At 35.0% G+C, this 25,290-nt stretch overlaps 3 protein-coding genes across 3 annotated transcripts; 1 reads left to right on the plus strand and 2 right to left on the minus strand.

The window, feature by feature from the left end:
• Nucleotides 1-1,397: 1,397 nt before the first annotated feature.
• LOTGIDRAFT_161345 (hypothetical protein) lies at nt 1,398-2,012 on the minus strand (the record flags this gene model as incomplete). The annotated part of the gene is made up of 1 exon (XM_009056746.1): nt 1,398-2,012. The coding sequence occupies one exon, from the start codon at nt 2,010-2,012 to the stop codon at nt 1,398-1,400; it is 615 nt and encodes a 204-aa protein (XP_009054994.1).
• A 9,908-nt stretch (nt 2,013-11,920) lies between these two features.
• LOTGIDRAFT_161346 (hypothetical protein) lies at nt 11,921-18,378 on the minus strand (the record flags this gene model as incomplete). Its single annotated transcript, XM_009056747.1, has 9 exons — nt 11,921-12,073; nt 12,592-12,833; nt 13,161-13,287; nt 13,522-13,668; nt 14,840-15,003; nt 15,483-15,666; nt 15,932-16,165; nt 16,527-16,807; nt 18,348-18,378. The coding sequence occupies 9 exons, from the start codon at nt 18,376-18,378 to the stop codon at nt 11,921-11,923; spliced, it is 1,563 nt and encodes a 520-aa protein (XP_009054995.1).
• Nucleotides 18,379-21,254: 2,876 nt separating this feature from the next.
• LOTGIDRAFT_118718 (hypothetical protein) lies at nt 21,255-22,293 on the plus strand (the record flags this gene model as incomplete). The annotated part of the gene is made up of 4 exons (XM_009056748.1): nt 21,255-21,345; nt 21,725-21,769; nt 22,067-22,143; nt 22,201-22,293. Coding segments are annotated over 4 exons (306 nt in total), but the record flags the coding sequence as incomplete, so codon positions are not given.
• Nucleotides 22,294-25,290: the final 2,997 nt, after the last annotated feature.

The following is a 25,290-nucleotide window of genomic DNA, read 5'->3' on the forward strand; positions in this document are numbered from 1 at the left end:
ATTTGTACGTTGACCTTTGGCCTGCAGTTATCACTGAAATCTACCAGTTGAATGACGCAATGCATAGTAAACACAATTTTTGTGATGCATTAAACAGCACAGCATTAGACGGACGTATGGATTGAGATTCTGCGAGTAATGACGCATTGTAATAAGTAGAGCACATAACATAACGATAGTATCGGCACACAACCCCACCCGACCCCCCCCCCCCTCCCCCCTTTTTCCCCACCCCTATAAAGGAAGAAAGGAAACCCCACCGTGACCTCTATTTGGAAGTTATTGTCAGATGATTATGAGAGAGGAATGGAACTTTACGTCCATCTGCTCTGAAATTAATTGTTGTATAGATTTACTCCTGGTATAATTTAAAAATATTTCCACCTCACCTTACATCTGCAGATAAGAAATATTTCCACAGTACTCACAGAGTTACCCATCCTACAGCAGTGCATACGGGGATGGGATGTATTGGAGGTATTTTTGACAATAATGGATGTAGGGAAATAATTGTTGTGGAGGTTTTTATGTGCAACTTTGACTTGCAGCGTTTGGGGATCCTAACAGAAGTAATACAAAGATGTCGATCTGATATAAATCTTTTGAAATAAATTATTATTTGTAAACATCATATGATACAAATATTTGACGTATTTTTGTGTAAAGTACAGACTAAGATATCAAACACATAGCTGTCCTGACGAAGAATATGTATCTTAAACACGTGTCAACAGCAAAACATGAGTAGTCAATAGCATGCAGATTCACTTCACAGTCACATACACATATGAGTAATTTCAGAGATCGTCTCTAACTTGGTGGTTGTCAATATGAGGTAGACCATTTATGTATTTTGCATCGAGTTGTCGTTTGTTATCGACAATGATCTCTACGAACACGTTTTGGCACTGTTCTTGTTTTTACTCTAATAAGTTTCCTTAGAGAACATCATATTGGTTTATGCATCCCTCTAAAGAGTTCATATCGCTAATATTGTTTATTTGGTATATTAATTCCATAAAGATTACCGAAATAACATTTTGACATCCTGAGAGGTAACACATGAGCATAGTCAACCGAGGTAACACACAGACTCACGGACTGATCCCAGTTCTGAGTTGCAATATTACAATTTTACAATCGGCGGTGAGACACGCATAGAATATTCAAAATCACACAAAGTATAAGTATAATCCATTTAATCAACACGTTAAAATTCTGCGTTCATCAACCAATGAACGCAAAAAAATCTACATTCAATCCTTATTTATATCTGCTGCCGAAATTATAAATAACGCAATAAACGTTAAACGATCACTTAACACTTGACATAAATCCTTGGTATATCCATTCAGATAGATCTGAGATCAGAATACTAAGAGGAATAATGGACAGTTTCATGCTGGATCGATAAAATCGATAGGTTCGCCAGCAGAATCAAGTTCATCCTCGTGACCTGGAAGAGGCGGAGTAACACTTGGAGAAGGTGCAGATGGTCTGACAGGAAGTTCATCACGACGCATCAAGGGCGGTAAAGGATTAAGTAGTCTGTTAACTCGAATATATCGTCCATTAAATGACTTATTTAAACTTCTATTTGACAACCTTGAAGGATCATTCCGAGAGGGAAAACTTTGGAATGATTTGGAACCAAGAGATTTGTTTGACCTGAAATCGGATCTTCGATTTCCCACAGGCGACGCACACAATATTCCTGCGTTTTGTTCAATGGCCATGACTTCATCATCAGGTACATCATATTCCTCACTGTAACTATCCTCCACTGGTTTGTCAATAAATCCAGAGTCTTGAACACCAAGGGGAGGTAACTGTCCTATATCAGGTAATGGTGCTTTCTTTTGAAGTCTTAATATAGTTGGTTGTCTTTCCAACTGTCTTTCTCGAACGAATCGTATAATTTCATCCGTACCTGTATCATGCCTACGATGTCGATTCCTTTTTTCATAAGCGGGGCTTCGGGTTCTTTCGGGTTTGAAGCCTCGTCTCTCCATGATGGTTGTTAAATTATTAATTCATGCGATTTTCTACTTTTTGTTACATACACAATCTGAAAATAGAAAAAAAATGCGGTTTTATGAAATATAATACATTAAATTAATGCAATCAAACAGAACTGTTACAACATTTGGAAGCGTTCGACAACATTTCTTTGAGTCAAAATGTTTCCTGTACGTACATAAGTTTTCATGCGACCAAAGTTTCTTTGTACCAACAGTTTCTGTAGGTTTCCTGTGTATTTGTATTTGTGTCCGAAAGCGATGTGCATATATGTTTTCTTATTGTGACTCGGTCTATTTGGTACTTCTATTCACATCTGATTCAATAGCCCGACAAACCTGGCCCTACGTGTTCATCGGAGGTATTATAGTGACGATATCCCATCCGTGTATGGCGTTCAAGGAATGGGTAGGGACCTTATTTTGTCAAGCAACAGATCCATTAGTCCCATATCTTGCACAGTATCTGACACTATATCTGAATAATTCAAACGATTCATATATTCACTCTTAAACATCCTTAGCATACAGGCCAACTTTTTGTACAGATTCCAACAAACTTTGTATCTCCAATGATCCGAAATTCGGGTAGTAAAAACCAAATTCATTTCATTTTTTCCCCATCAATATTTGAACAATTTGCAATTATCATGTACATACACTGTCAAGTCCAACAAAAAGATTTGTAAACTTTAAGTAAGAAATGATAAAGAATAGTAATGTTCTTATCTGTTTGATTAATAAACTCCGAGTTCAAATTTATTATTGAACATTTCAATTGAACAAGTGTACACTGTAAAAAATTTCAGTAAAATTTGCTATCACACACGTACTCTTGGTTTAAGAGATAGAGCACATAGAGCACAATTTATGTTAATCGTTTTACAGTGTAGGTATATCGAACTATTTGAATATAACTATTCGCATCAAAGTAATTCTGAAGGATATTCTATACAGTGTAGATACATCAAACTATTTGAATATAACAATCTTATCAATGTAATTCTAACGGCTATATTCTACAGACAAGTTTTACAGTGTAGATATATCGAACTATTTGAATATAACAATCTTATCAATGTAATTCTAATGGCTACATTCTACAGACAAGTTTTACAGTGTAGATATATCGAACTATTTGAATATAACAATCTTATCAATGTAATTCTAATGGCTACATTCTACAGACAAGTTTTACAGTGTAGATATATCGAACTATTTGAATATAACAATCTTATCAATGTAATTCTAATGGCTATATTCTACAGACAAGTTTTACAGTGTAGATATATCGAACTATTTGAATATAACAATCTTATTAATGTAATTCTAATGGCTATATTCTACAGACAAGTTTTACAGTGTAGATATATCGAACTATTTTAATATAACAATCTTATCAATGTAATTCTAATGGCTATATTCTACAGACAAGTTTTACAGTGTAGATATATCGAACTATTTGAATATAACAATCTTATCAATGTAATTCTAATGGCTACATTCTACAGACAAGTTTTACAGTGTAGATATATCGAACTATTTGAAAACAGTATAACTATCGTATCAAAGTCATTTGTTATAAATTAAGATATCTCCGATCGACATTTCGTATTGAAACATTGTTTACTTTTAAATCAATGAATAACTCATGATAGATAACTAAAATTGATTAGAGTCAACACTCGTGACCTTTTCAAAAAGATTTTTCAAATGTGTCCAAACTTCCAAATCTCTTCATAATTAAGGAAACTTTTGACCTGGTCAGAGTTTTAGAATAACAGATTTCTTTAATCAGACTAAACATCAATTACAATATAAGTCATGTGAACTCTCTAAAAAAGGAATCCAAATTGACAATCTATAATTGCTGTCAGGTGATAAACCCATAAGTAAAGCGACATCAGGTATTTTAGTGTTAAATTTCAGCCTTAGATCCTGTACAACTATTCCTATACAAAACATTTGCCCCTTGGCCCTGATAACTATGGAATATTGAAAGTATAAAAACCATTAGCATTGTAATCTTGCTAATTATATATATTTTACTGTGTGGATTTCACTAGGTCAATCTTTAATAGTGGGAATATTTGAATAAAGAGGACATTAAAAGCTTTAAGTATTGTTATAAACCGGCTATTATTATAATGCTACAGGTTGATACAAAACTAATGGTATTTATACAAACATATTCAATACGCATAAATCATTGATATACTATTTATACCACAGTTAATAACATTTAATATCCTTCTTGACTACTCTTCTATTGGTCGCCATTAGGATTGATTGTACATTTCAAAAGCTAAATTACTTGATAGCTAGATATTATCAAGAAAAGTGCCAACAAGAGGCTCGTTGTCAGGAATTTCAAGGCAATTTGGGTGCATGTTTTTGCTAAGATTGGTCCATTTCTAGATCCATCAGGGGTTTTCAACCCTTTTCTTTCTATTGTTCCTTTAAGGGTCCGTGGTCGATCTCATCACCTCCCTTTCCCCTATAAATCCTTACAATTTCTTGATTTTCTCTAGGGTTTTTCATGAAATCGTTTTTCATGTCGGAGAATATATATTGGTATTTACCCCCCTACCGCCAGAGAGATAACCCCTGCTTGAAATCATTGTGGCAATAAAGATTTTGCAATCTAATTTCCTGCTGCCTTTATTCCCTTGCTTTCGTAAAGCTCAAATGTATCAATGTTCTCTCAGGTTGCTTTCAGCTCTTTCCTCCAAACAGTGATGCAGCACGGACCCCTATCCTACTGTATCACACGCTCAAGTGTCCCTAACAACTGCCTGCTAGCTGGTGTGCATTAATAACCTGAGTTAGAAGATCATGAAGCTGTCAATATAACGCTAAACCATTGTTTCGTAGACAATGAAATATCGACCATAATTATGATTTTATATCAAACTTGTCTTACAATCGATTGGGGAAAATAAAAGTACTTCTTTAAAATGAGAAGAGAAGCAGGTCTTTGTCTGGATTCAGACAAACCTTATAGAATTTCCAGAATAGGTTTATATAGATACAGACAAACTTGAATTTGACGGTCAAAGAAGATCGTCAAACAACCATTCCATTTCATAATGTCAATGAGATACAGAACAATCTATTTCAGGAGCTCAGTCAGGTATAAAGGTACAATACATTTCATTTCATTAGTCCAATGAGGTATAGAATAGTTGGACGCCAAATTATATTTCATTTCATTAGTCCAATAAAGTAGAACGATAACCTCATTAGATAAATAAGGAACCAAAAGTCGCATTTTTAGCTCGATCGTCTGTTAATCGCACTTTGTTTGTACTATTGAAAGATTTTGTTGGTATTCAAACCAGTTTCAGACTAATTTGTAGAAAACTAAATGACGTATTATTGTTACTAAGCTACTATTTGATTTTTATTGATTTGGCTTTTGCAATGGAAAAAAAATTGCCTCATTTTCTTCACAGTATTGATCTTTTTCTTTGATTTTTACAGGAATAAATGTCTGCATTCCATAAATAGAAATAGATCTACACTTGTCTGGAGCTATGTCTTTTGAACAATCAATCAATTACCTATTACAGAAAGCCTCAAGATAATCTACGCATGAAGGGTGACAAATTTGTCATTATGATATAGCAATGCTTTATTAAATCAATTGTTTTCGTCTGAAACAAACAAGATCGTACAAGTTGGCAGACTTAATTGTGCCGTGGCATCAAGTTGCCTACTTATAATGGCGCTCATAACTTTTTAAGATATTGACTTAAACTCAAGAGCTTAAAGGTAAAGAGTCACAGAAAAAAATTGTGGAAGGAATGGTAAAAATAATCCCGAATCATTCAGCAATTACTATACTACTGTCAGATTACAGATTACACCTTCATTAATCAAGACAATTGACAAGGGAGATAATAGAAAGAATGTCAGGGATAAGACCACAATCACTCTTTGATCTAAAGCTTCTTAACTTGGCAGAGCACCACCAATTCCTAGGTATTGGAGGTTTTCAAGAGTTGCTGTCAGAGGTTGCCATGGACGCCATAAACCCCGAAATCACAATATCACTCTTTAACTCGTGATTTACGAGATCATAAAATGATAACATAAAATGAATTGCGGCCTTGTTCAAATATCATAGGCCTATTAATCAGTTTTTGTTGACTCCATTTAACGGGATCTAAAGAGCAATCAGAGATCATTAATCGACAAAGATTTCAAATTGTATGACGATTTTATCTCAAATAAAAAACTGGAGTGTTTTCTCGCTTAGCGGTCACTTATTTCTAACAATTAGTTCAAATTTTATGACCCTATCTGCAATACAAAACCCTTACTTTTTGACCGAGTATATACTTAAACTGTGTTATGTCCGTACTACTTTTCAAACTACCAACTACTAAGACTACCAACAACTACCTAGTTTGCGATATCAGCATCCGCTAGACGCGAACGTTAACTTGTCATCTACCTACCTACCTACCGTAGTACTTTTCACAATGAGATTCTGACGTTTAGTTCACCTACATATTAATATGTTATATCAACAACAATGAAATTTGATAACATAAAAGAAACTTTATTTGATAACAATAACATAAATTTCAGCATAGCTGAACAGACACTAATTTCAGTTCTACCTAGAGCTCGACATAAACATAACATAACTGAACCTAAATAACATAGCATAGCATAGAAACATAACCAATGCCCGTTAATTTTAGACGTGTTGATTTGTCAGGTAATTGGCAAACATAAAAGAAACTCTTATTGGACAACATGAAGTTTGAGCATATAGACACACAGCATAATTACTGCTTTACTTAATCATACAAATCATAACTTGACATAAACATAACATAACCGAACATAAATAACATAGCATAGCATAGAAATATAACGGATGCTAATAGACAGGAATAAATCAATTTTAGACAACTTCAGTTCATATTGATTGGTAAGGAAATTACAAAATGAAGTGAAGTGAAAATGGAGTTTTACGTTTTATTCGTCTGTCCCTTATTTGGTAAAACGGTAAACGCCAGGTAGTGTGCAATGAAAAGTAATTACCACCAGGAAAGAGGTATTATATTTTAGACATGAATGTATGACAAAAGTACTTCAGTCAAGTCAAAAAGTATTTTTGGGGTACTATTATAACCTATTCAACTGCTAATACAGTCGCATTAGCCGACTTTTATGAATAGAATCGCAAATGGTCGAGCAGGCGTCAATAACTAACAAACGCGACAAGCAATAAATATTGTTCAGTTAAATTACCAAACCGTGTTTCTTTCTCACTCATTTGTCATATATACAGGGTTAATACAATCATTACGACTATCAACTTCCTTTGAATTTGATCAGAAGTAGATCACCAACATTCAAATGAACATTGTGCTTAGTACAAACTCTGTAAGGAAATTTCTGGTAACCGAAAAACCAAAAACTGATTTCAATTAATATAGCGAAAAGTTTTCATTGAATTTATAACTTGTCCTATTACTCAAAATTGATTCAAAAGTTGCAGAGTTGTTCTTTAAATTTCGAAAATAAATTTCCTCGTCGACTAAGCAAACAGGATGAAACAAGACTCACGTTCGCCCCAAGTGGCCAAAACGAACTGTAATTTTCTGTGAATTATTCAATCGAAGAAATAAATTAGTTTCGGACTAGATTGACAGCATTGTCCAAAGCAAAGTACGGTTAATCAGATGACAGTACCACAAGTTGCTCATGTTAATAAATTGCCCAACAAATCTGCCCATAACCGTTCCTTGGACGTGACGAGGAACAGATAGGGTCAGATTTGTCGGGATAGTTACTATATAATATATCATAATATAAGGAAATAAGCTTGATATAGTCGACATGAGCACTCAGTTTCTGCGACAAGTTGCATGCAAACGCGTTTAGTCCGACTAGATGCTTCAAATCACCAGACGACCCAAAGGGTACCAATAACACAAAAAACACAACGAGATCACTATCAAAATAGTAAAATATCGGTCAACTAGGATATAAGATACTAAAAAAATACACAGAATGAAAATTGTAACCAAATGACACATACTTACCATTTAGAGAATAGTACATCGTTACGACTATAAAATGATAATTCCAAGGATCAGTGTGGTGGAATAGAATACTCTCGTATCGTATTGACTTTCTATTAGTGACAACTGCTCTATTATTATCTATAGCCATAGACATTCCAATACAATAAACCCTGGTTTACCTTGGTGTTATAGCCTATTATACTTCCTTTCATATACACAGAACGTACGCCTTACTGTTCTGTTCTTTATTGGGCCATTGAAGGGATTTCTGTACTTTTTGGGGCTTGTATATCCGATTACTCCGATTATTGGGCTAATGGTTTTATTGTTCTGTATCTTATTGGGCTAATAAGTATAATTTTACGTCTTATGTTCTGAACTGTATGGGACTGGTGGGCCTAAAAAGTAGAATTTGACTTCTAACTGTAATGTAGGCTTTACCTAATTGGGCTAATGGTTCTTCTATTATATGCATTATTAAGCTAATGGTTGTTCTGTTCTATACTAATTTATGTTGTTCTACATAACTGTCTTGTATTATATTAGGCTAATAGTTCTTCTGCTCTGTGCTGTGTTAGGGTGTATTTAGACGAGTCTCAATGAAAGCACTGGCCTAGTATTAGGCTAATGGGTATACTGTTCCGTGTCCTATTAGGCTAATGGTTGTTCTGTTCCGTACCTTATTAAGCTAATGGTCGTTCTGTTCCGTACCTTATTAGGCTAATGGTTCTACTTTTCCGTGACTTATTAAGCTAATGGTTGTTCTGTTCTGTGCCTTATTCAGCTAATGGTTGTTCTGTTCTGTACTGTATTAAGCTAATGGTTCTACCGCTCTTTACTTTACATGGCTATAATGGTTCTTCTGTTCCTTCACGGTAGTAAGATTTATACTCTTTTAATGATATACGACATTTTGAAATTTTAGACCAATATTGTCAAGTGCACCTGATTGCAGTACTCAGGCGTTACCTAGTTTCCGACATATGATATAGTTTTAGATTAATTGATAATTTTAGCCGACTATTTGACATTTGTGTTGACTTTCAATTGATCATGATTTTTGGCAATGCTGACATTTCTAAGCGTCGGTCACCTTAACCTTCGTCCAGTTCGCAAAACAAAAGAAGAGTTTTAACAAAAGCGGACAACAGTGGTGTTGCTATGAAGGGTTAGTTGAGAGGGCCGAGAAGGGGCCACAATATTTTCCAGAGGGGCGGGAGCGGGGGCACAGGCTATTCTTGTACTATGCAAATTGAAAAAGAAAATCACTGATGGCATTCACACCAAAATATATTAATATAATATTCTAATTACCACGATATTTGAATATTGCAACTATATTATCAATGAATTCCAACTCAGGTAGACGTCATTAAAACAGTTTCTTGTCAGATAAGAAGGCTTAAAAATGTGCTTCACTTCATTTAAGTACTTACCTATATTACTCCGTTGCTTTACGACTTCAATCATGGTACTTCTGTACACACATGATTGGAGCTATCATATCCCAGAATTGTCGAACTAGTTAATACTTTGTAGACCCTTACATTTTTCCATACTAGTTTATTAAACACAATACAAACAAAATTACAAGATCCACAAACGTTGAACGGGAAATTGTAAAGTGAAAAATAAATGCTTTGTGACCGACACATACAAAATGGTTTTTGAATATTTGCAAGACAGATGATCTAACGTGGTATATGTAGGTCTTATTTTCACACATCCACAAGCCTTAGAAGATTTCCAAGTAAAAGTAATCCAAAGTAGTTATTCATGGCCCTCGAGCCAAAACCCTATTCAATTAATCAAATCACATACCTCTACTGATTTCAATATTGTTCAGTAATCCCTCAAAGTCGAAATCAAACATGCCAATATAACAATCTCCTTGTAATTGTATGAGCAATGATAAATATATTTTGGCTAAAAACGTTTCCTTGTAGATTGATATTGTTCCTTAATCTGCTGCGAGCGTTTGATTATGATGACCGTTCAGAAACGGTAAGTGATAAATGCCGACACGAACGCCACACAGTTTCCAATGAGTGAAATTGGTCAGAATTTCTTCTAGTTGAAGGACATGTTATATTGTCCCGACCTTTGCCATAATAATAAAGACAATGGTGTGATTTATGTTGCAAACACAACGCTGTGTGCAATGGGGGGAATATGGTCATTGTTTGTTGCAGTGTGAGGGACAAGTAGTATTTTATCCTAACCGTTGTAATAATGATAATGACAATGTTATTGTTTATCATTATGTAGTATAATTTATATAAGCTGCTTAACCACACTTCTAGTGATCACTATTACGTTACGGTGATTGTGAGAGTGTTTTTGATTTGTCAAGGAATGTAAACGAACTAACTAACTGGAATGCTTAAAAAATCTCAGCTTCGAGTTTTGATTTTACAATTCGAATCCCACATTATCGACAAGGGGTCGAGTGGAATATTTTGAATTATTCATAATATTATCGTCATGAAAAAATTAAATTAATGGAGTTTTACGTCCTACTCGTCTGCACCTAATTGGGCTATTCAGTGCATCTATAGCACAAGGGGTCTTGGTTTATTGTTCCATCCAAACCATAGAACGGTCTTGTCAACCCCCCGACCTGCATTACTGACAGGGAAAAACCGAAGGTATTATCCCGACCAATGCCGGTATTGAGCCATATACCTTCAGGTTAGAGAGGAATCGTCTATCTCACTGAACCAGGGGTCTCATTTCACAATTCTTGTATGAGCATCTGGCCAATCTGATAAAAACAAAATGACTAATCTTTTCATCTGATTATCAATCAATACAAATGGTTTTAGATTTAACTTTTAAGTTTATTTTTCGATAACATTTACATTTACATGTAAATTTTTGTGATTTGGGCCAAAATCTTGATACTCTAAAAATCATGAACAGCTAAGCGTTCATATATAGCATAAATATAGCATTGAAACATAGACAATAATACTAATAATAACAGCACAAAACATTAACGCCCAATAACTAGTGTAAAAAAAGATTGATGGATAATAGTTGAAAATGAATTAAAAACAAACACTCTTTTTTACGAATATTTCTGTTTGAAATTAGTCTTTAGCATTGCGTAATATACCGTTTACTCTCGGTTTTAACAATATCCACGAAAAACCTCAATTGTGGTAAATGAACATGTGCAAACAGACATCTTTGACAGCAGAAAACTGCCAATCTAGCCAGTTGTATGGTATAATGGTATGATGAACGAAGCTCGATACACACTAGAGCGACAATGATGTTTCTATTAGATGAGTGGGCTGAGTAGTAACCAATGACGGACACTCAGGCATCGCCTGTGACTATGAACAATGATGAACAAAAATGGTGAGAGGAAAGTAGAAACGCCAATGTAGAGAGATTGTGCCCGATTTTGACAAATATCAGAAACGGGAATGTTTTTAGTTAAGCCAATCAGAAATAGTGTTCACAATTCACCGTCAAAATTTGAACCTTTTAATCCATGTGTGTCCAGAGTTATCCACATTTGAAAGTTAAAAAGACGAGTCGTCATTTCTTGAGACACTTCCTTATATAAAAAAACATCTATAGAAATTCCTAGTCTAAGATACTTTTGAAGAAATTATTCCAGTACTTCTGAAGACTATTTACACATATTCAACACTCAAATCAACCCTCCAAAATGGCGCATCTCTCCCTTTAATACAATTTGGTTTGTTAAGAAATCGGGATCTGCAAACTGCCTCCGCATTATATCAATAGTAGCTCAATGACCAACGTGTCCTGAATAGTTGATGTACTATATTGTATTTAAAATGTTCACACAACACAGAAGGCATCCAGGTGAATAACTGATCAGAATTTAAAGCTTCTTACACCTTTCTCTCTGGGTGATGTCCTCGCCCATTTTGGAATATAAACACTTCCAAAAATAACAAAAATCAGCGCCCCAAACCCTAGAATACCCGACGACAGGAAAAATACCTTCTGCCATTGTTCCCTGGTGTTCTGAAAAAGAGAAATACCACAACCAATAATCGGTTAAATATGAAGGCCTTCTTAGATCTTTTAATATCGTAGTAACTGATTTTAGAATCTCAAAGCGACGTTCTATTGCAAATCATATGTAAGTAAAGAAAAGATAGGTGATTGGCCCAGCATCATATGAGATAAAAATATTTTAAATTGGGTTTCCATTGCACGAATGGATCGGTATTGTTTTGGTTTTCAATTTATAGTGTAGTCCTCATAATGGGAGATAACTCTTTTTTACATTGGCAAAGTTTGCTTAGCTTCCAATCGACATTTTTTAAAGATTCACGTTGTGGAATGTCTAAAAACATGAAATGAAAATATCAATGAGATTTAAATGAGTAAGACAAACTATGGTAATATGTGTATCCTAGAACAACTGGTAGAAAGTGTTACCTTTCCTGCAATGCAATTTATATTTTTAATTTTTGAAACGCTATTTTTTTAAATCACATTCGGCATTGTCTTGATGTTTGTATGAAAAGCAGACTTACATCTTTTGTGTACTCGCCTACTGCATAAGAGACGAGTATGCCGGGAATATTGGCTATAGTGTTACTAAATGTCATTAACTGTCCTGCATGCTGAGGGTCGATATCGAAAAAATTGACCATGATAGCAAGATAGGCGAGGGCTAATAATGACAGAGTCAGACACATTAATATTATGACGGTGATATAATCGTCACACTCTAAATAACTAATGATGATTAGCAGAATAGCTGATATTCCTAAACCTGTTAATATAAAATATACATATTGTATAAAACATGAAATACGTATGGGTCGATCTAGATAGCAAACTTATGTTCAGCTACAAAATCGCTAATCCCGGCTGTAAAGTGCGATGCTGTGACACATCCAAAGATATTTGGTGCAAGGAAATAGTCGTGTATACATGCGTCTTTCAAAAAAGACAGAAAATCCAATATTTATTTAGTGATATGCACATTCAATCTAAACGTCTGAATTTATGAGCAATTGGGTCAAGAAAGAGAGCTAAAGATCTATCGTTCTCCAAGTCAGCTTTTTACTGCCGAGGATTCCCGAATAAAGTCTCTTACCGACACTAACAGATGATTTTCGAGAGATATGATGACCAAAATGATGTGACATCTTATCCAGCATGATGCCGGCCAACATGATAAACGCAAACATACTGCTGTAGGGTATCATCGTCCATACACCATTCTGCAATAACAAAATAACATAATGGTAAAACTAACGAAAATGTAAAGTCATAATGTATAAAGCAAAACGACCACTTTATTTTAACTTCATGTATTTTTTTTTTTCATTTTCGACAGTGAGAGTACTTAAGTTATGTGAATACTTCATATACTCAATACAACTAGTACTGATGTTGGAATGCACTGTCACAGAGTGGTACCGGGTACCCGTAATTGTGTTTTAAATTATACTTACAGACGCTAGTTGGAATTTTAAAACTTCTCTCATATATAATGGTAGATTATTCAATATTAAATACAGCCCCCAATTGAAACAAGTATGGGTAACAATGAGAGCTATATACGGTACAGTTCTCAGCACCTTACACCATGGTAAGGAATTCTGAAAAAAAACCAATAAAATAATATTAGCTGTTACACTTTTCAAACCAATCGTTTTTTTAGCTAAGCGAATCAGTAATAGTGTTCACAGCTCACCATCGAAATTTGAGCTTTAAAATCCATCTAGACATATCCGCGTTTGAATGTAGAAATAAAAAGTGAATGGTTTATAGGTCTATTTGAAGGTATTATTCTATTTTCGTACAGTTCTGGTACTTTTGAATACTATTTACATAATCAAGACCTCAAACAAACCCCCTGAAAATGGCGAACCTATCTCTTGAACGATTATGTAATCCGTACATCTCATCACGAATACGGGTTTGACATGGTCGAAGTATGACGAATGCCTTTAGTTATTGTGGTGTAATTTCTCTTAAAGGTAAATAAACACTATCCAAGACTTCTGTAAAAATTCGACAGGTACGGTGTGACAATTTTGTCGCTTTGGGAGAATGTCCCAAATGTGAAAAATATTACAACCGGAAGTCTGGAGATCCAAATAACGCTTGTAAATTGGAAACTATAAGGCTATAAAAGGAAAGGTCGTTTTAGCTTTGAACTATTAGTAGACGATAAAGAAAAGATAATTTACTGGCTTTTAACATCATTGATCTATTAAACTTCTTCAATATAACTTTATTGATGTGGTAGAAAAGATTCTAGAGCCATTAACACTCACGCTACTTGATGGCGTTGACATAAAGTGAATTTACGTAATGTAACGCACGTGCGAATTGATGTTAAATACAAATTTGCTCTCGAATATATTACAACCATTAAACTCGATTTCCAAAAATAAAATTCAAGCATCTGATAGTTACATAGATAGCAAGTAGTTAAAACTTTTTATAATGCTTTTGTAGTAAAATTTCGTATCGTTGTTACTGCTGTCAGTTGACAGAAAGATCAAATCTTTAGAATCTTACGAAAAATAAGGTGTGTGGGAGTTTGCGACATGATCCTCCCTTGATTTTCTTCATTAACCCAAAGAGCTACTCCATTTAACGGTGAGAGACTTGCACCCTTTCTGTACTTAGGATCTGTATCATAGTACAAATTGCCACAAGTTTACTGTGCTGTTATTGCCAAAAATGTATTTGAATTAATTACAAAGTACTACCTTAACGTAAAAGGGATTAAATGCATCAAAGTGCATCCCATCCCCTTACAATCTCCCATAAGAAAAAGACATTCACCGTGTCAGGAGAGACGTTGAAAACATCCATATTGGACATGATAAAAGCCTTTTCTTTCAGATTAATAGAAGGATGTTTGATTGGTGTATCATACACCCAGATAAACCATAGCAAACAAAACAGGAATCCAGATATACCTAAAACAGATACAAATGGTTCACATGAGAATGATTCTCTAGATTCAGCTTTAAAGATGGGTTCCCTTATTTTTATTTATGAAAATGAAAATCTTAATACTTATATGAATAGAAAGTGGAGGTGTTCTAATGATTTGGAAAAATACCAGTTTGTCTCACATGTCCATAATAAATTCATAATTAGCTAAATCAAAAGAGAATTACCAGCAGAATTCCAATTATGTGACATATCAAGAAAGGTCAAAAAGTCGGGTTTTTTTGTTTATCCAGACTGTATATACATGGACATTTATGATTGGTTAAACTCTTAATTATATGAAATAAGGACATAATGATATAATTAAGTCCAATTGCATTAAATTTCAGCTCGATGTCTCCTTTCTGTAACGTACCTATGGGTCAGGGGAGAAAGTTGACTTCCGTCATGTATAAAAAGGGATGTCGTCAGTACATGTTTATCTTAAGTAACCATACTATACCAGAGACATGGAATATAGACGGCCATCCACCAGCAAATCCATATCGACACAATAAACTAGCTACAGGAAATACCACGACATTACCCATCATCAGCCCTCCAATAATCAGAGAACTTAGTCGACCATTCCCATCAGGTGGAGCCCAGGCGGCTATTATAAAAAATAACCCCGGCATCGTTACTCCCTAAAGTGATAACAAAGTTTTGTACTTTCAAGCAATTTCCAGGTCATTGCCCAAATAAATAAAGGTAAAACGTTCTGGAAAAATACCTGATCATTCAGATAACATTATGAATTTCATATTCGAATGCTCTTTCTATCGGAGATACCCATAACACAAGATGCATGGCGTCATTACAATTTTCTGGTAGAGAAAAGTAGTGTCTTCAAGTCAAAAATGTAAATAAGAGCACAAAACCCCACCCATTTCAGCTCTGCAAAATACTTACATTCAGTATACCAATGAGAACACGGAGAGTAAAAACAGCCCAGGGACTCCATATAGCAGCTGAGTGAGTAAGTATTGTCAACAATGACATGGCTAGAAATAATGGCCCCACAGTTCGTCTGATGCCATATCTTTTAAGTATTAAGCCACTGATAAGCTGAGATGGGACGTAACCCCAATATAAACCACCCAGTATCAGCCCTTGAATTTCTTTACTCCACACCAAATCCCCTTCCTGTAATATACAATATACATGTACCAACATTATTAACTTAGTGGATTATCTGAAAGATAAATGGGTGCTCTAAAGGTGCCCTCACACCATAGTGATTACCAGTTGCACATTGTTGCGAATTCTGAAAGTGGTCATGACATGAGTATGCTTTCTGAAATAAATGCATGTTACATGATATGCTCCCTCTATTGGCAAAGGTTGAGGAAGGACCCTCGGTTATTCTTGGACACCAGCAGATGTGCAGAAAAAGAAATATTTGACAGGTTCTACAAGGACCGCTGTTGTAAGGCGTACATTTGATAAAGTTAACCAGTTCTCTATCATGCGGCAATATAGTAGAATAATATATGAAGCTACTGACCCCTGAGTCTGCCATGGGGGATAAAGTTGATTGACAAGCATCCTTTAAGGGAGCTACATCTGATAGGTTCCGATCCTGTTGGAATATCTGAGACCAAACGTTCATGGTGGTGTTGCTTGAGATGATATCCAGATCAGCTCGATATAACAGATCTACTGCAGTGTGGTTCACCATACAAACTATTGCCATACTCATGTTGCTTCTTTGGATGTACAGATTCGCTCCGCCAAGGAAGCCGATGATCGTGATTTTAAATCTCATAGATTTCCACCAAGGAGGACCTGAAAGTAATGTTAAGCCATCCGATTTGAATAAATATCTAACACATCGTGAGAACCCTGTGCGTAAGAGATGCATTTACATATTGTGATACGGACTGCTAGGTTAGCCAATGAATTTTTGTTTCTGGTCTGTACAAACAGCGGAAATCGTGCAAAAGCCGCAAAAACGGTTCCACCGCCATCATATTACACGTCCAAAAATACAGCAACTCTCATATCCAGGTGGTGCCTTAAGAGGGTCTTTTTTTTTCGGGGGTTAATGATGTAATTCTAGACTTGGTTGCATTTTACTGGGACTCTAGACTTGCTTGCATTTTACTGGAATTCTAGACTTTGTTGCACTTTACTGTGATTCTAGAGTTGGTTGCATTTTACTGGGATTCAAGACTTGCTTGCATTTTACTGGGATTCTAGACTTGCCTGCATTTTACTGAGACTCCAAACTCGGTTGCATTTTACATTGATTCTGGACTTGTTTGCATTTACTCGGATTCTAGACTTGGTTGTATTTTACTGGATTTCTAGAATTTGTTTCACTTTACTGAGACTGTAGACATGCTTGCATTTTACTGGAATTCTAGTCTTTGTTGCACTTTACTGGGATTTTAGACTTGGTTGCATTTTACTGGGATTCTAGACTTGGTTGCATTTTACCGATACTCTCGACCTGGTTGCATTTTAATGAGACTCCAGACCTGGTTGCATTTTACATTGATTCTAGACTTGTTTGCATTTACTGGGATTCTAGACTTGGTTGCATTATACTGCGATTCTAGATTTGTTTGCATTTTACTGTGATTCTAGACTTGGTTGCATTTACAGAATGCATGTAATTCCATACCAAGTTTCAAGTGTGCTTGCCAACTCTCACGTCACACTTTCATTTTAGATAATGATCCGTTGCATCTCGAGAATCAAGTCATGAATGTATCAACTGGTAACCACAGACAAAAGTTTACGGTCAGTAAACTATGAAACAATGTTAATTACCACCAGGGGATAGAGAACCACGTGTTCATCAAGGTTGGAATCCGCCGATGGGTAAGTCGGATAATGGTTATACAGGAGGCAATGGTATGTAGGCCTTTATCACCCACACGACTACTAGAAAAAACCCAGATGTACAAGTCATAACAATTAATCACAGCAATTAAAGTGCACCGTGATTCCTAACCTGTACATATTCATTGTTTTTTCTATATATGTCTCGACTGTTACTCTACATGCTTGATTGACATATAACAGTGGGCAACTGAGTCAGGTAATTATAAAGCTATATTTGATTGTTGATAGTAAGTTTTTATCAAATTCTTTAAAAATAATTACTCTGTGGAAACAGGTGTACGGTTTGTAAACTATTGATAATTGATACTGTTAGAGGGATCTCCTATATTAAGTACAGTTTTACGTCCGGCATTTTTTCATTTTGTAATATACATATACAGGAGATACACATAGGGAATACAATACCAAATGTGGAAAATGGCGATTTATCAAACAATAAAACACAGAGTTAATAAAGCGAATGGCAATTTCTTACCTTTATCAACGACCTCGTCATTGAATTCCATTATACTGTACAATAAAATATATGTTGTCTAAATCAAACAAGAATGAAGGTTGATCAAATCAACTGGAAAATGCCGGTTGTCCAAATTAACTTGGAAATATAGATTGTCCAAATCAACTGGAAAATGTCGTTTGTCCAAATCAACTGTTATAGATTGGTTGCTAAAATCAACCGATAAATACTGGTTGGTAAAACCAAAAAATAAATACCGGGTGTCTAGATCAGAAGAAAAAAAATACGGGTTGTCCAAATCAGATGGGAAATACTGTTTGTCCAAATCAACCAAGGAAATACAGGTTGTCCAATCAACAGAGGATATACATGTTGTTCAAATCAAGAAAATAAAGGTTGCACAAACTAGATTGTTCAAATCAACTGGGAAATACGGGTTGTCCAAATCAACCGAAGAAACAAAGATTGTGCAAATACATGTTGTCCAAATCAACAGATAAAATTTTTATAACAAACAGACACATCACAAGTTTTCACAAACAAACGAAAAATGCAGGATTTGTTCTTTGTCTTTGTTATAAATATAAGACACATGATATAACATTGTCACCTTATAATTATAACTTGTCGACTCTAGTCGGTAAAAATCACATGTAGTTCAGTGACTGATCGAGATATTGATTTTTAACATCTCCCGTTTCTGTAATTTTTTATAGAATTCAAATATAGTTTTACGTTATTCTTATTCGTTTCCTAATTGACATAAAAAATAAAATGTTGTTTTTGGATCAAATACAACGTCTTTTTTCACTTTCCAAATGTTTATTGGAATGCTATTATGATTATCAATGTTATTAAAACGACTTGCAGGTTGAATGTTTTTAAATTGGGTTGGTTTGATCTAAAAATAGGTGTCACTAGTTTATCAATTTCTATGTTGGATCTTGGCATAGGTCAGGGTTGTAACCAATTTTACATGGTCATACATAATCGATCGCATTCCAGAGATTATGCCTTTTGTCTCCTTCAATTAATGATATCGATTTAAAAAAATTCGAATTGAATTCTAAAAATTAAAATGCCGTGGTAACTATTTCTTTTTTTAGACACAGGTTGAAGGTCATCTGCTTTGCACTGTCGCTGTCTACTTCCTACTTGGAACGATAAGCTCGCATGGCATCAGGGGAAGAAGGACAAAATCTATCGAAATTGGATTTTGTGGATACTTTCTTAGCTTCTAAAACGATCAATAGAATTTTTGCTTTTGAACATTTTATTGATTAGCCATACAAAAAAGATTAACCTGGCTTCCGGAACAAGGAATTTGTGGATCGCCTCCATACAAATTTAACATGTTTTTTAAGTGGAGACCAACCATAGGTTACTTTGATTTATGTTGTTTTTTGAATAGACTCGATAACACCAAAAGAAGGCTTTGATTATTTGTGGAATAATTTCGTGACGTCGCTTACTCGGATAACAAGTTAAGTCAGTGACTCATATATTGTGTATTTATTAACTCATAGTATTGGAAATTGTTGCCACGTAAGGTAGCGGTAGCTCGAATAATATACAGTAATTTAATGCGTACTATTTTGTCCAAGTATAATATTGCTTGACGAGTCTAGTCTTTCTGTAATCTGTCACTTCTGGTACTAAGGCCTACCAAACTATAGTACCCAACTAACTAAAATATAGTTTAACACAATGACAGTTCTCTGTAGTCAGAATGGGCAGACCATATTGTGTCCGACTAGCTAGAACTGTACATGGTACAATGACAGTTTTCTGTTGTCAGCATGGAACTTGGGCATACCAAACTATCAATTAGCTAGCAGGACAGTCAGATTTAAATGGTCAGATTGTAATGCTGTGGTTTAAAGCTGAAGATTACTACTCTTCGTAAGTAATACAGGGTTCGATACAGAATTAGTCTTTTATACATTAATTTACTTGCTAATTAGGCCATGTCCTACTGTCACATCAAAACGTCCTTGACTACATTTGATAATGAGAGATATTATCAATATGGTAGAAAGGTATTTGAAAGCGATGTCCCTGTAGTATGACTGTTATCATGAAGTTTGTGATAATATTTTATGATAATTCTTTGTCTCATGAAATACCAAAATACTTATATGAGCTATGTGGACTCTCTGAAAGGCATGATTAGATAACAATTGCTACATATTTTTATCTGATTTTATACTATGTCAACTTTTACTGATGGATAGCTGCATTCTTCTCAAGTTATTCTTTCTTCTTTGTTTGGTCTCTTACGGTAAGAATTGGTTTACCATTTCTTCTTATCTAAGACTGCTCAGTGAGTAGGACTTTTACCCACGTTTCGCAGAAAGTAGAGAAATAGCTAAACCCGGTACTGATACACGTAAATGTATGGAACGGGTTGAAAGTGCAATAATTGAAAATAACTATTTCATGTTCGAATTTGACATCTTGAGTATCAAGGAATAGTCGTCTAATTGACAACACTGACTCAGAAATGTATCATTTCTCATCAGGAATGCATACTGAAACCCTCAGGAAGGATTTGCTGCTCTGGATTAATCCAACCAAGCAAATTGGGCGCCAAACTCTTCTTTCATTTCCTTGGTAGCATTTCTTGTCTTCTAGTTGTCGCCAGAACATACCCATAGAAGTCAAAGCCGATTCAGTGCAGTTAAGTCAAGTGGATATAATGAGTGAAATCGATGGCTATAATTTCTTGTTATCAAATATCGGAAAACTAATAACTGAATTCTCAATTATTCATAACATCCACGGAGCCGAAGCCATAATTTAAATGTAAGATTAATAACAGAGTCTTGTTTTGGTACACAAGAAGATCTCGACCGTCTTCCAAGTGCATAGTTATATATTTGAAAGGATTTCATAGCATTTTTTAGAAACTATCAATCCCAACCTGTCTGTCTATATAGAGTTTTCCTTCTTTATTTCAGTATACAGCTAGAACTGTCTGTCTATATAGAGCTTTCTTTCTATATTTCAGTATACAGTAATAACTGTCTGTCTTTATTTCAGTATACAGTAAGATCTGTTTGTCTAAATAGCGCTTTCTGTCTATATTTCAGTATACAGTAATAACTGTCTATCTTTATTTCAGTATACAGTAAGATCTGTCTGTCTATATTTCAGTATACAGTAAGAACTGTCTGTCTATATAGAGCTTTCTTTCTATATTTCAGTATACAGTAATAACTGTCTATCTTTATTTCAGTATACAGTAAGATCTGTCTGTCTATATTTCAGTATACAGTAAGAACTGTCTGTCTATATAGAGCTTTCTTTCTATATTTCAGTATACAGTAATGACTGTCTATCTTTATTTCAGTATACAGTAAGATCTGTCTGTCTATATTTCAGTATACAGTAAGAACTGTCTGTCTATATAGAGCTTTCTTTGTATATTTCAGTATACAGTAATAACTGTCTATCTTTATTTCAGTATACAGTAAGATCTGTCTGTCTATATTTCAGTATACAGTAAGAACTGTCTGTCTATATAGAGCTTTCTTTCTATATTTCAGTATACAGTAATAACTGTCTATCTTTATTTCAGTATACAGTAAGATCTGTCTGTCTATATTTCAGTATACAGTAAGAACTGTCTGTCTATATAGAGCTTTCTTTCTATATTTCAGTATACAGTAATAACTGTCTATCTTTATTTCAGTATACAGTAAGATCTGTCTGTCTATATTTCAGTATACAGTAAGAACTGTCTGTCTATATAGAGCTTTCTTTCTATATTTCAGTATACAGTAATAACTGTCTATCTTTATTTCAGTATACAGTAAGATCTGTCTGTCTATATTTCAGTATAGAGTGAGAACTGTCTGTCTATATAGAGCTTTCTTTGTATATTTCAGTATACAGAAATAACTGTCTATCTTTATTTCAGTATACAGTAATAACTGTCTATCTTTATTTCAGTATACAGTAATAACTGTCTGTCTTTATTTCAGTATACAGCAGGAACTGTCCTTATGGTTGGTTCAATAGATACGGCTATTGTTATCTCATCACTAGGAATAACGCTCAGAAATCGTGGCTAGAGGCGAGAATAAAATGTCAGTCTCTGAAAGCAGATCTTATTGATATTACTTCCACAGCTGAAAGGGTAGGAGTTATATTTATTTAAAGCTGAGTGCTGAGATAAATAGAATAGAAAAGATTAACCTTTAGCTTGCTAGTCTCTGTAATCCAAGGCCTTGTCTACAAAACCCCCACTCTCAATATAAAAATATCCCTGTTTATTAAAAAAGTATGAAATTTTACATTAAAGAATAGCATGCTAACGATAAAATCTTTAAATGAATGAATGCAGTTTTACGCCAAGCTTCTCAGAACCTGATTGGGCAAATGAAAACCGGGATACAATCTTTTGAGAAACAGTGCCAGAATTGTATAAACTGTGCGAATCTCTTTAACTTTATGAAGACAAGAGCAGGAGACAATATGATTATATCACGCGTGTCACGAGAATCAATTAAAGAAAATTATATGTCATATAGGCGCCCTGCGGTTGTTATCCTTCTGATCTGTAGCTGTAATATTTGCGTTATAAAATTCTGGATTTTTATGCAATCTAAATGATAAAATTCAGCTTAACAAACGGCTTAAATATTACTTCATTCAAAGGGGTATTGTCGTCTAAATATCTGATAGTTTCAGTCGCGAGATATGCAGTGGCACAGCCAAAGGGGGACAGAGGAGCCACCAGCGCCCCTCCCCCCTCGTAACCCCGAAGCCTTTTTTATTCGGACAAAATTCTCATAACTAGGTTAGAAATTCGGACAACCTCAGATATTTCGATACGATGTAAACCTGATTCCGCCACTGGAGATTGGGGGTACAAATAGAGGCAGACAGAAGCAGATATCAATTGATTACTGTACCGTTATTGCAGGATTGGATTTTAAAAGCTACCAAAACTCTCTCGAAGGGTACAGGGTATGCTAACTGGTGGACAGGAATCAACGCCAGGGGTAATAGTAAAACTTTCACCAGTGCAAATGGTTCGTCTATTAACTTGGATATTCTGTGAGTTCGCCCACGTCTTTGGAATTCTAAACCACGAACCTGATTCAACCCACATCACACCATTATAACATTTCATTTTCAATTGAAAATATACACAAAAATGGATACTCTGCTGGGTAATTTTAAAGAAATGTTGCATCCAACTGCTCTGTGTATTACTTGTTTAGATAAATGGAACGAAATGACATGTTATGTTTGTGTGGAAATTTCCAAAATCGTTCAGCACTAGACTAGATTTTAAGGGATATAGTTGCCGAATTGTTAGTAAAATAGCTCATTCATTATATTACGCTACCAATTTCATCTTAAAGTTTTTATTGGTCCCGATTCGCCCCGCCCCGCCCCGCAGCACGTCGACCGGTCACGTCTCTCACAATCATGACGTTTAAAAAAAACCTCTTTTCTGGATGTGTTTTGCTAAAAGACCTATTACTAATTTAACTAGTGCTTTCCAACGCTATTCCATTTTCTTCTCTTCCATGAAAACTTCCAATCCCCTCTAATGAAAATTAACGCGATTATATCCCTTACAGTTATATATTGTGTAATGTAATGATGAAAAGTTTGCATCCTGAATGTTGTCAAGAGGTCCTTTATCCTCTGATCTGATGCAATTCAAGTAACATCTTGTACCTTATTGTTTGAGCCATACAGGCCTAACGCAATTGAATGCAATTTACAACGCAATATAAAAGCGCTTTATTCCTGCTTTCTTTGTACCCGTTTTGTTTGTTTCGGAACACCATTCTGCCATTCACCATTCTTCCTACCAGACATCCCTGTTTCCTGTTATTCTATACAAACAGTCTCTACAATGAGTCTAATCGGATTATAAATTGATATTTCAGATCGAGTGTATGGCAGACGAACAGTAAGACGCCGTCTAGTAAATCTCAATGTGTTATTATAAACAACCAACAACTAGCTGTCAGACCTTGTACTAGCTATTATCAAGCTATTTGTAAACGTCCACAAAGTAGGTTCCTTTCTCAGTGTGGTGAACTTGAAAACGCGGTGGCTCATCTACCATATGAACTTCTTGAACCAAGTCCATGATCCCTCACCCTCACCCCACCCCCAGAAAAAATACAAAATGAAAATATATAAAAATGAGTCAAAATAGAAATAACTACAGCCGGAAATTTTTAAATTTCTATTAACAGACATTAGATTTTTGAACTACTCTCTGTATAGTTTCATCCAAAAGCAGCCCACTAACACATTACTGACAAAGAAGAACCTATGTTTAATGAAGTTACTTCCCCAAAACCTTTTCAGTTCAATATGCTAACAATGTAATTTGGTATTTTTGTCCTTAGCTATTAGTGTAAATTTGATCCCAAATGTTAATCTACTGTTTTCCAGACATACCACTGACTTGTGACGTAGATGGAGGTTGGAAACATTATAATGGTATGTGTTATAAACGATTTGGTAAGGCGGAAACGTATGCAGACGCATTGTAAGTAAAATAGATTCACATTTGACAGAATACGGCTTTAAAGCCCAGACTGATAGAGCTCATGAAACAATACATCTTCTTTTTCTTCCATTAGAATTTTTGCAAAAGGATCAACTCGACGAGTTTGTTCAAGTACCAGAAGTTATTCTATTTATGTAAGATATTTCGTTTCTCATACAGAAAACTGTGTGGTCAGTCCAATGGAGGGACACTGCCTGTTATTCCAGATGATGACACCCAGCGAGCTCTGTATGATATGTCTAAGGTTTATAATGGTAATGTGTGGACAGGGTTGAAAACTGAACCACAGGTATAGATCAATTCATTCTTATCGTGCATTACGTTGGTAATAAATATTGTACATGGTATTTTCTGTTAGATGCACCTGCCGTGGAAATTCGTATTCACGGAACCCATACACCAATCGCTAAGAAG

This window comes from Lottia gigantea (assembly GCF_000327385.1).
Source record: "Lottia gigantea unplaced genomic scaffold LOTGIsca_29, whole genome shotgun sequence".
Taxonomy (NCBI): Eukaryota; Metazoa; Mollusca; class Gastropoda; family Lottiidae; genus Lottia; species Lottia gigantea.